Genomic DNA, 12,796 nt, shown 5'->3' on the forward strand with positions numbered 1-12,796 from the left:
TGTTTTCAGATGACTTGAAGTAGTCACGATGCCTCTTTGGAGCCCAACAGCTGCCCCTTGTGGCTCTGGCTCAATGTCTTCTGGCTGTTGCAGCTATTAAATGCACATCTGGCTTTCCTATATCACTCCTAAAGTAATTAGCATGCAACCAGGTTGCTATGCCTTTGTTTCAATAACTAGGTACTTGGGTCGTCCTTTCCCTCTCAGGCTGCTTTTAAAAAAATAGCGTGTGTGTGTGTGTGTGTCCATGTGTGTTGGTATGTATTCAGGTGCTGAATGGGGTACTGGGGCCAGAGGACAACCTCTGGTGGCATCCTCGGGAATACTGTCTGCCTGCTTTGAGACAGGTCCTTGCATTGGCCTACAACTTACCAATTAGGAGAGACTGCCTGCCCATTACACAATCACTTACCAAGCCGGCTCAGTTCTGTGGCTGTATGTTCAGTTCTTGGCGTTTGTTTTCAGAATGTGGCCGAACAATCACTGGCGTACCCAGAGGGTCAAAAATGATGAGAATCTATGTGGACAACGCGGCTCCAGAGAAGCTGAAAGGACTGTGCATATTTTTTGTTCGCTGCCGTAATGAGGTTGCCATCAACTCTAAGACCATTTATGAGGTACGCTTTGAAACACCGGCAAGTTGTCATGTTTCCCCAGTCCCTCTATCTCCGTTTCTGTGTGGAAGACTGGATTGGGTTCCAAGGAAGTGGTGTATCTTTATACTCAAAGAAACTAGGGTACTGGCTTTACTAGAGCTGAGTTGTTGCTGTACTATAGATACTGCCTTTAAAAGTTTATGTTTTGAAAAGATTTGAAAGTTTATATTTTTAAGACAGGGTTTCGTACAGCCCAGGCTGGCCTATGTGTATGTATGTATGTATGTATGTATGTATGTATGTATGTATATGTATGTGTGTGTATATATGTGTGTGTATATGTGTATATATGTATATATGTGTATATATGTATATGTATATATATATATTCAGTGTCCTTGAACCCCTAGCCCTCCCCTTCCACCTCCACTCACTTCTCAAGGGCTGGATTTGGAGGCATGCACTACTGTTCTAACTTGCTACCTGTTGCTGCAAATAAAATACTGGCCCAAAGCAGTTTGGGGAAGAAAGGATTTATTTCCCTTCCTCTTCCAAATCCCAGCACAGCACCGGAGGAGTTGAGGCAGGACCTGAAGCAGAGACCACGGAGGAGCGCTGCCTATTGACTTGCTCCCCCACGGCTGGCTCAGCCTGCTTTCATATAGTCGGACCATTTGCCTAGGGGTGTCCCAGTGGATTGGGACTCTCATGCCCACTGCCCAGTCTGCCTGAGGTAGTGCCTCAACTCTGGCTTATGTCGACTTGACGAAAATGAACCAGCACAGCCACCAGCCCTGAAGTCTATGAAAACTTGCGTCTTCTGTGTGGTGTGCACAGAATTACCATGTGCCCACTCTTCAGGGACACATTCACACCTGTCCATACAGTCTTAAGCACTAGTTACGACACCCACTCTTTGCTCAGCCTTTTAAATTTTCAGTCATTTTAGAAGAGGGAACTGACTTCCGGTCTAGCCGTTGGCTAGCCTAGTCAGGGGCTGGACTGCTGGATGGAAACAGCAAGTAGAGTTATGGAGATGAGAATTTGCCTCCAGGTTGTTTCCTTTGGCTAATGGCTCATCCTTTTGGAGACACCGGTGGTGCCTAAACGGGGAACAGCAACACCCTCTTTGCTGGCTTGTCCTGAGACCTCTGAAAGATAGACTGTTGCTGTGCCGCCTGATTGGCTGTAGGTCCTCAAAAAGCACCCATCCTGATTGGCTGTAGAGCCTCAAAAGGCTCCCATCCTGATTGGCTGTAGATCCTCAAAACCCGCTCCCATCCTGATTCTCAAAAGGCGTCCATCCTTTCTCTCTCACGTTCTTAGGGCGACTTGCTGCCTTGTGGAGAGGGCCGTGTTGCAAACCCAGTGTAAATCACAACAGGCTTCTTTCCTGTTTGGGATCAAAGACAGCCTGGCGAGAGGTGGTTGAGGAGGACACTTGTCCCCCCTGGGCCCTTGTAGGTGCTTCCCTGTGTCTCCCGTGGGTGAGACCTCCGCTGTCAGCTAGTGCCCTTCATGAAGAATCTGCCTTTTCCCTCGCGGCTTGCTTTTCCCTTTCTAAGCTCTTGTCTTACCAGGCCATCTCTGTGTCATCAATTCCAGTAATGCTCTGCTCTCCTTAGTTTATCTATGACGCAGTGTGTTCTTCCCTTTCCTCTTCCTTTCCCCTTCCTCTCCCCGTTCCCTTCCACCTTCTCCCCTCTCCTCCCCTTCCTTGCCTTTCCTCCTGCCACCTTCTCTCTTCCCCCTGCCCTCTCCTCCTAACCCTCCTTTTCCCTCCCTTGTCTTCCTTTCTTTTTGTTCTGAGGATCTGCTAGCCAAGTGTTCTACTCAGTTACACCTCCAGCCTTTGTTGTTTTTGAAAGAAGGGTCCCACGATGTTACTCAGACTGGCCTTTCTCCTGGGCTCCCGCGACCTGCCTCAGTCTCCTGCGTACCTGGGACTACTATTGTCTGTGGCCATTGGCTGCTTATACTTCAGGTTTTTGAGGGAGGTGCAGCTGTATGTGCACATAGTTTAAAGAGGTATAGGTTCTTTGAGCCTTGTGATGCAAGGCTGACCTGCACCCCACTCCCCAGAAGGAGCACTTGAGTCTGTTAGATGAGGCTGGAGAGTTGGCTCAGAAGATACCACTCTCAGAGAGGACCTGAGTTCAATTCTCAGCACCCACATCGGGTGACTCATAATCACCTTTAACTCCAGATGCAGGGATGTGATACCTTCTTCTCTGGCCTTTGCAGTTGCTGCATTCATGGGCGCAAACCTATGTACATATGTTAAAACAGTATAAAAATGTTTAAAATCTCTTTTAGAGATAGACTGTTTTCATGAACAGGGCACCTTATACTTGAGGATGTTCTTATGTGACAGGCTTGGTTGTCTTTCCCATGCCTTGGCTAGGTTGCAGGGCACAGTCCCTCCTCTTGGTAAAGTACAGAGGAAGGGGTTGGAGAGATGGCTCAGCGGTTAGGAGCACTGGCTGCTCTTCCAGAGGACCTGGGTTCAATTCCCAGCACCCACATGGGGCAGCTCACAACTGTCTGTAACCCCAGTTCCAGAAGACACGACACCCTCACACATATATCCATGGATGTAAAACACCAATGTACATGAAATAAATTCTTTAAAAAAATACAGTACAGAGGAAAACATGTCCAGGGAGACCTGGCAGGTCTGATGAAAGAGTGTTGGTTTTTGAGTTCTAAGGTCCATAAGCGCTTAGCTCTTTCCCCTGTACTTTACCAAATGTGTCAAGTGTTCACGGCAGGTGAAAAGTGACGTATGAGTTTTTCCTCAGCTCCTTGGTGGATTAAACATGTAACCATTGAATACCCCCTTTCAGGATGTTCTATTTACCGTCTTGGATGCATCAAAAGGCCTCCTGGAAGGGATCAGGAATATGCTGCAACACATATTTCTACCGGCTATTCTTGCAACCAACAACTGGGGCGCTTTAAACCAGTCCAAGCAGGGCGAATCTGAGAAGCATATTTTCACAGAAACCATCAATAGATATCTTTCATTTTTAGATGGTAAGTGTAAGAATTAATGTTGGGTAAACAACTCAACATCAGACCGTTAGCTGCAAGGTACATTACTGGAAACAGGGTTTATAGAAGGGGTCTCCAAAAGGAGGTGGTAATAAAAGTTCCCAGGAGACCTGGAGATAAGAGGGGGGAAACCTGAGAAACTCTCATTACTAGGGAGCTCTGCAGGTAAAAGAGTAAGGGGAATCTCTTCTTGTTCTTGGTCAAAAGTTTGCCACTAAAACATACGTACTTATGCTAGAGAGGAGACTCAGCAGTTCAGAGCATTTGCTGCTCTTGTAAAAGACCCAGGCTTGGTTTCCAGTACCCACATGGGACCTCACCACCTCCTGTAACTCCAGTCCCAGAGGATCCAATGCCCCCTTCTGGCCTTCATGGGTATTGCACACATGTGGTGCATGTGCATATGCTCATGTACACATACATGTACACGGAAAATAAATACTTTCAAACTGTACTTTATGGTGATTTCTCTAAAATGTGCTTTTATCACTTATTGCAGAAATATACAACTTTATTCATAAGTTCATATTCTCACAACCTTTTTTTTTCTTTTCTTTTTGAGACAGGGTCTCACATGGACTTGTTTTGAAGTCCCTTTGTAACCCAGGATGGCCTTAAACTCCTGATCCTTTGACTCCACTTTCACAAATATGGGGTGGAACCTAGTATGCTTGGTTTATATGGTGCTGGGGATCAAACTCAGGGTTTTATGCTTGCTAGGAGAGCAATCTACCAACTCAGCTACATCCCTGCCTGTAGAATTGTATCTTTATGAACCAGGCTATCCTATAAGTTTCTCTAAATATTGCAGCTGTTGATATTTAATGTATGGGCACTTCTTTATACTGTTTCGTTTTCTTCCTTATACTGTATCATTTTCTTCTTTATACTGTATCATTTTCTTCTTTATACTGTATCATTGTTTTAGGCGCTAGAATAAGCATTGAAGGCACAGTGATGTTGAAGAAGGTAGACAATATCGACTTCTCCAAACTGCAAAACTTTGAAGAAGTCACAGCTGCGGCGAGCAACTCCGAGATGGTGCATCAGCTGGAAGAGGTGCTGATGATGTGGTACAAGCAGATCGAGCAGGTGAGGCCACTCCGTTTCCCCTCGAGCCCCAGGCTTATGGGTCCAAAACAGGACATTGTATCCCCTGGTCACTTGTGTGTTGCTAATACTTGCCATGAAAAACAAGGAGGGGGAAAATGACAGTGACCCGCCACAGAGATCAACACTGCGTGAGGACATCCTGGGTGAACAGTGGGAATGTGTTGCTGCTGTCACATAGGTTCTGCCTAGGCTTTTCATAGCAACGTTTCAATGCCAAGCCCACAGCAGTAAAAACAAACAAGAACATGGCCTATGTCAAAATTGCTGGGGCCGTGGAGGGAGCTCAGTGGTTGAAGTGCTTGTCGTGCAAATGTGAGTGCTTGGGTACAACCCTAGCACCTAGGTTAAAGGCTGGTGTGTCAGGCTGAGGTGGCGCAATGCCTTGGATCTCTTGTGAGTTCAAGGTCAGCCTGGTGTGCAAAGAGAGTTCCAGGACAGCCAGGGCTACATAGAGAAACCCTGTCTCCAGAAACAGCCACCAGCAACAGAAAAGGCAGGTGTATTGGCTTACACCCACAATCGCAGGACTGGGAGAACGGAGATGGGAGGATCCCTGACATTTACTGGCCAGGTGTCTAGCCTAATTGGTGATCCCCAGGACCCAATGAGAGACCCAGTCTCAAAGCCAAGCATATGGTGCCACAGGAAAGACAACTGGGTTGGCTTCTGGCTTCCATTCGGCACGCGTCCATGAGGTCATGCGCACTCGCAGACTAACAGAGATGCAGATGTTGAGAAGGGCAGCCTTCTCATGATTTAATAACCTTCCGAAGTCCTTGCCTCCAAATACCATCACACTGGATCAGGCCTCAGCGTATGAGTTTGGCGGGGGAGCATCAGCATCTAGCCCGTTGCCATGCCAAGGGTATCCTCACTTTTTAAACCCCACACCATCATGCCACAATCCCTTTCACCCATTTCCTGTTGGCTCAAGTGCATTTTGTCCGTTCTCTTAACGGATATCCGGTTCCTCTAGAAAGAAACCGTATTTTGGGACTGGAGAGATGGCTCAACACTTAGGGACACCTGTTGCTCTTGCAGAGGACGTGAGTTTACCTCTCAGCACCCACAGAGCTCCTCACAGCCACCTATAACTCCAGGGGATCCGATGCCCTTCTCTGACTTCCATGGGCACTACAATGCATGTGGTTCACCGTCAAACATGCAAGCAAACACTCATATACATAAAATAAATCTTAAAAAGGAAGTGACCTTAGATAGGAGAAAGAAACTGTATTTTGTTTGATAGACTTTTCAATATTTAAATTATATCTGTTATCCATTATTTAAGGAAGTAGAGAGGTTTAATCTTCCATTCCCTCAGTAAGTCACTCCTACTTTTGCTGTTACAAAGGACAGTAATGCATATGCAATAGTGATCTTTGCTTCGGCTTCCTTTACGTGCGCTCAGGAGTCTCTCAGTGGAATCCCTCCGAGCATTTGAGTAGAGGGCTCTTATTGAATAGTATCATGCCCTCCAAATAGTGATTATTGTAGTTTTACCTCCAGTACTGTGGTTAAAAAAAAAAAAAAAGCAGGGCTGGGAATGTGAGTGCCTGTCTCAGACATACAAAACCCTAAGTTTAATTCCCAGCCACACACACGCGCATGCACGCGCACACACACAAACACACACACACACACACACACACACACGCACGCACGCACGCATACACGTGCACGCACACACTCACCCAAGTAAATCAAGGAGGAAAGGGCTCACAATTCCAGGCACCTACCCACCACTGTAGGAAAGTCAAGGTGCCAAGACTCTGAAACAGCTAGTCATGGAACATCCATCCTTAAGAGCAGAATGAAGTAAATGCATGCTTACTCATGCTCAGCTCCCTCCCTACCCATGTATACAGAGGTAAATATATATATATATCCTTACATAGTCCAGGATCCCTTGCCTAGGGAATGGTGCCACCAAGGTGGACCGGGTGGGTCTTCCCACACATTAGTTCAGGCCCGCCTGCTCGAGGCTATTCCTCACTGAATCTTCTGTGACAATCAAAGATAACTGGCACAGTGGGGGTTGAGTTGATTTATGTACGTTACAGAAGCACATGGCTGCTCTCCTTTCTTCAAGCCATTGGTTATAGCCGGGATCGTCAGATTGCCCTTATAGCAAGTGTGCACTGCCGTTTTGATTGACCTTGCACTATCCTGAATATGACTGGAGTTGAGCATATTAAATGGCTGCTTAGGCGTCTTCTTTGTTGACTTGCCTGTCCAAATCCTTTGCTGAGATTTCACTTGAATTGCCTGGTGCTATCCCACTGAACTGCTGGACTTTATTTACATAATCTTTCCCAATCTTAAGTCTTTGTTGTCCCCCCCCCCCATGTCATGTCTTTTCATTTGGCGGGTGTCTTTAGGGATATTAAGGTTTGAAATTTTAACAATGTTTATTTTGTTTTATTATGTGTATGAGTGTTTTTTTGCCTGTGTGTATGTATGTGTACTACATGCCAGCAGTACCCATGGCAGCCAGAAGAGGGGGCTACAGATAGTTGCGTGATACTCAATTGCAGGTCCTTATTGAGAGTGAGCAGATGAGAAAAGAAGCCGATGATTCGGGTCCACTCACTGAACTGGAGCATTGGAAGCGTATGTCAGCCAAGTTCAACTACATCATCGAGCAGATTAAAGGGCCCAGCTGCAAGGCCGTCATAAATGTGCTAAACGTTGCACACTCCAAGCTGTTAAAGGTAAAAGGTCTTCCGTTGTAAACCTGGATGTACTTTAGAATGCCTTACTAGAAAATTACCCTTATCAAATGGCGTCTTAAAGTTTTGGGGCGTATTGTGTGTGTATATCACATAGATATGCTCTACGGAGGCCAGAATGTTGGATCCCCTGTAGCTGGAGTTACAGGCCACATGGCACGGGAGCTGGGGACCAGATTCAGAGCAGCAAGCACAGTGAGCTGCTAAGCCATCTCTCTGCCCTCCACCTCACTCACTAAAGAGGTGAGGCTGGCTGACCAGTGAGCCCCAGATATTCGCCTGGCCCTGGCTCCCCAGCTCTGGGATGACATGTGTTACACCGCACCAGCTTTTTTTGACATGGGTTCTGGGGGTCAAGTGCAGGTCTTACATTAATAGAGACACTTTAATGATGAAGCTCTTGCCCCCATCCCACAAGGATGCATCGTTTTTGCATGTTCATACTTTCGTAGACATCTTGGCCTAACACTGTAGATAGTTTAAGTCAGCAGTTATCCCTCCTGTGCTATAGAAAAGCCAGAATGAGTTCTTCCTGTCGAGTTGTACTTTTGGGGTCCGCTCCAGTCTTTTGTGGCCACCATTCCGTTGTGTTCTGTGGCATTAGGTGGTTTCTCTTTACACAGTAGTCACGTATTTAGAAGCGTGAAGCTTTTGAATCAGGCTTTCTTGTATACCACCGTAGTTTCCACTTGATAAAACCAAGATTATTTCTCAGTTTTGACAGTTCATCTATGGAGTGCCATCCAGAGAAGTGATCATTTTTATCTTGCAAGTGTTTGGGGGATTGTAAATCAGTGTAGACTTGCTGTGGTATAGAGCCGCTCTGGGGAGATGGCTCAGCTGTTAAAAGCACTTGGTGGCTCTTACAGAGGATCTGCTTGTACATGGTTTCAAACACTCATCCCTAAGCCTAGCTCCAGGGTGTCTGATAGTCTCATCTAGCCTCCCTGGGAACTGCACACATGTGGTTTCACACACATGCATGCAGACAAACACTCCACACATAAAATAAGAACGAACCTTACAATAATAATAATACCAATAATAATAATAATGATGATGATGATGATGATAACTACATGGAAAGACAAAAGCAAACGTTCTGCTCAGCATATGTTTCCCCACACCTCCGTTCCACCTCTTTTCCTTGGGATCATTTTATTATTTTTTTTAAGATTTATTTCTAATTTATGTGTACACATGTTTTGCCTGCCTGCATGTGTGTGCACTACATGAGTGTCTGATGTCTGCAGAAGTCAGAGGAAGGCATTAGGTTCCTTGGAGTTGTAATTAGAAGCAGTTGTGAACTGTCATGTGGGTGCTGGGAATCGAACCCTGGTCTACTACAGCACCCAGTGCTCTAACTACTAAGCCATCTCTCCAGCCTCCCCTACAGGTCTTTCTAATTTACAGTTGAGCTTTGTGCTTTCCATGTTCTTTTCTTATTCTTTGTCTCCTTAAAGTTTGCATTTCTCTGTATAAAAATGCAATAATGGTTTTTCTCTTTTGTAAAACGTTTAGACAGTAGGTATAAAACAAATGTCTTTTCATAGTATTCCCCCTAGCCCCACTTCCCATTCTTGATTCTGAAAGATAACACAGTGCTCTGGTCTTCCAAATTCCCACCACGATGACCAGCTGAGCTCTGCTTACAGTATTAGAAGGCTTCTCTAGCCCACAGCTCCGAGCTCTCCCACAGGCCAGTTTGTAAGGCCTCAGCACCACATGGTCAGGGTCGCTGCAGCCGTGACCTCCTATCTCTGACACTAGCTTTCTGTCTCTCTCAGCACTCAGAGGAAACACTAAGATAACGGAAGGAGGGAGGCTTCACCTTGGCTCATGGTTTCGGAAGTTTTAGCCCATTCTTGCAGGGCAGGCCTGGTGGAGCTCACAGTAGCAGGAGCGGGTGGCAGAGGTTTTAATATGCTGTGGACCAGGAGACAGAGACCATAAGCTGGCAAATGTGGGGGCCTTCCTCTCTATCAGTCAGGCCCCAGCTCCTAAAGCAGTGGTTCTCATCCTCTGGGTTGTGACCCCTGGGGTCGAATGACCCTTTCACAGGGGTCGCCTAAGACCATCGGAACACACAGATATCTACATATGATTCGTAACAGTAGCAAAATTACAGTTATGGAGTAGCAAAGAAAATCATTTGATGGTTGGGATCACCACAGCATGAAGAGATGTAGAAAAGGGTCACAGCACTAGGAAGGCCGAGAGCCGCTGTCCTGAAGCCTCTCTATAGCATTCAGAATAATCCACAAAGTTGAGAACCAAGCATTGAAAACACGAGCCTTTGAGACACGTTTCTGATTCAGAGTACAACAACTTAGAAGAAGCTGTTGACTTCCAACTGAGTCCCATTTTGCTAATAAGTATATTTTCTTTGAGCCATGTTCTAATAGTGCGGCTCACTGTGGAAGATCCGGAACTATTAGATAATGTCATAAGTACCCATTTTGGGAAAATCACTCAAGGTAGAAGCAGGTCCAGGCCAAGCCTATAGACAGGACATTAATTACAAAGGATTAAGTTTATTTTTAGGCAGTCATTTAACATGCTTGTAATGTTGTCTTAAGTTCTATGAGAAAAGGATATACCAGGGGCTGGAGAAATTGCTCAGTGCAATTACTACTCTTCCGAAGGACCCTACTGTGGTTCCTACCATCCATATTGGGTGGCTCACAAGCACCTGTAACTCCAGGTCCAGGGAACCCTCTTCTGGCCTCCTCAGGTACCTATATTGTGTACCCACCCCCCATAAACACATATTTTAAAAATAACAGTAAATCATTTTCTTAAATAAAAGATTTATTTTTTATGCTTATTGGTGTGTTACTGGCAGGCGCGTTTGCACGTCTTGCAGTCAAAAGAATATAAGATCTTTTTTTGTTGTTTGTTTGTTTTTTTGTTTTTCAAGACAGGGTTTCTCTATGGTTTTGGAGCCTGTCCTGGAACTAGCTCTTGTAGACCAGGCTGGTCTCGAACTCACAGAGATCCGCCTGCCTCTGCCTTCCGAGTGAAGAATATAAGATCTTATGGGACAGTTATAGACAGTTGTCAGCTACCATGTGGGTGCTAGGAATTGAACTCAGGACCTCTAGAAGTGTAGCTAGTGATCGTAATCACTGAGTCATCTCTCCAGCCCAAGTAAATCTTTTTCAAAATAAAAAAAATATACCAGTCACACTTCAATATTTTTACAGTGTATGTTTGCTCAGGGGGAGCAGCTTGAATTTCATGACAAAGTTGAAGGCCACCAAGATGTGTGGATTGAATTCTTATGCAATTTTGATTCCATAGAACTGGCGTGATTTGGATGCCAGAATCACCGACACAGCCAATGAATCCAAAGATAACGTGCGGTATTTGTACACCCTGGAGAAAGTATGCCAGCCCCTCTATAACTACGACCTGGTGAGTATGCTCCTGAAGGAGCAGTTTCTAGGGCCTGGGGGTATGGCTAGGAATCTAAAATGTTGAAAAAGTGTGGTTTCTAAAATTAGCTTGTGTAACTGAAGCAGTTGGCCATGGCGTTTTATCTCAGCAAGGGGAAGCAAACCAGAATGGCCTGCATGATAGGGTTCATTCCGGTGTCTCCATCTAGGTGTCCATGGCACATGGAATACAGAACTTGATTAATGCCATCAGGATGATTCACAGTGTGTCGAGGTACTATAACACATCAGAAAGGATGACCTCTTTATTCATCAAGGTGAGATGCTATTATTATTATCGAGTGTATGTATGTAAGGTGTGTGTGTAGCGGGGCGCAATTGTGCTACAGAAACTTGTGGCGGTCAGAGGACATCATTGACGGGTCTGGTTCTCTCTACCTTTACACTGTCCCTTGGATTGAACTCAGTCAGGCCTCTTGTCTCGAGGCACAAGGGCCTTGACTTGCTGAGTCAGCCCGCCAGCCCATCATGGTTTCTAGCGGAAGCCACACACAGGGTCCTGTGAAACAGTTCATAGTTCTTTCCATTTGAGCCACAGGAGGGAGCTGGGAAGTTTGGGGACTTTCAGAGATCTGAATTTTCAAATTTCCACATAGGGGTAGGGTGGGGTGAAAGTGGGAGTAAATTTGGGGTGGAGTGGGGTAGGGGGTGGGGGTGTCAATTGGAGTCAGGTGTTGTGGGAGTAGTAACGAGTGCCCTTCTCCTGCCGGAGGTCAGCTCCAGGCTTCTTGCTTAGAGGTCGCTGCTCTCTTCCTTTTAGTCATTCCAAGTACTTTCTTTCGTGCCTACCCAGTAGATACGGCTTCAGCTTGTTTTAAACGCTCATGTTGCATCATGCGGTTAATTATTTTAGAGACTTTAAAAAGTTATCCAAGAAACATTCACATAGAATCGAATTAGACATGTAAAAGCACACATTAGTTCTATAAAAGGAAATAGGGATCTAGCTACACGCTGCACCCCAGATAACCAGGGGAATGAATCCTCTCGGCCCTTTGGCTTCCTTCTTGCTACCAATGCTCCCGGTTGAGATCTTTCTTGGTTCCAGATTATTAACATTTTTTCAACATTGTGAACCAGAACATGATGGTTGGTTGTAATGTCAACTTGACATAAGTTAGGGTTGTCTGGACTTTTTTTTTTCTATTTGGTTTTCAAGACGGGGTTTCTCAGTGTATTCTTGGCTGTCCTGGAATTAGCTCTGTAGACCAGGCTGTCCTTGAACTCATAGAGATCCTCCAGCCTCTGCCTCTCCACTACCACCCCTGTTTGTTTGTTTGTCTGGATTCTTAACTGGGAATTATCTCTATGGCATTGACCTGTAGGCAAAACTTTGAGGACATTTTCTTGATTGTTGGTTGCTGTGGGCAGGTCCAGCCTATTGTGGATAGTTCTATCCCTGGGCCGGTGGTCCTGGGTTCTATAAGAAAGCAGGCTGAGCAAGCCATGAGGAGCAAGCCAGTAAGCAGCACAGCTCCATGGCTTCTGCATCAGCTCCTCCTTCCATCCCTGACTTCCCTCACTGGTGGACAGTGGTGTGGAAGCGAAGCTGTAATAAAACCCTTTCCTCCCCAGGCTGCTTTGGGCCAGTGTTTTCTCACGGCAATAGAAACACTGAGGCAACCACTCAGACTAATGATTAAATATTGCAAGTTTCTTTGACCACTGATGGTTTTTGTGACTTGTGCATAGCCTCACTTTGTGACTTACTTTTTCTTTTGCTGCAAAAACTAGCCCTGGGGCCGGAGAGACGGTTCAGCAGGCGAAGGCATTCGCTATAGAGCCCGCTGCTGAAGTCGCTCTGAGTCACGACTGAGGCTGAACTCACATTATTACCAATCTT

General features: G+C 45.8%; 1 protein-coding gene across 1 annotated transcript in view; it reads left to right on the plus strand.

Moving 5' to 3' along the window:
* The window catches only part of Dnah8 (dynein axonemal heavy chain 8), a 242,096-nt gene that overhangs the window by 15,597 nt on the left and 213,703 nt on the right, over window positions 1-12,796 (plus strand). The window contains 6 exon segments of the mRNA XM_050139863.1: window positions 466-617; window positions 3,443-3,632; window positions 4,579-4,742; window positions 7,301-7,477; window positions 10,799-10,912; window positions 11,103-11,210. Of these exon segments, the coding sequence (XP_049995820.1) occupies window positions 466-617; window positions 3,443-3,632; window positions 4,579-4,742; window positions 7,301-7,477; window positions 10,799-10,912; window positions 11,103-11,210 (905 nt within the window).

This window comes from Alexandromys fortis, unplaced genomic scaffold (assembly GCF_014885135.2).
Source record: "Alexandromys fortis isolate MF-2015 unplaced genomic scaffold, M_Fortis_MF-2015_v1.1 scaffold_9, whole genome shotgun sequence".
Classification (NCBI taxonomy): Eukaryota; Metazoa; Chordata; class Mammalia; order Rodentia; family Cricetidae; genus Alexandromys; species Alexandromys fortis.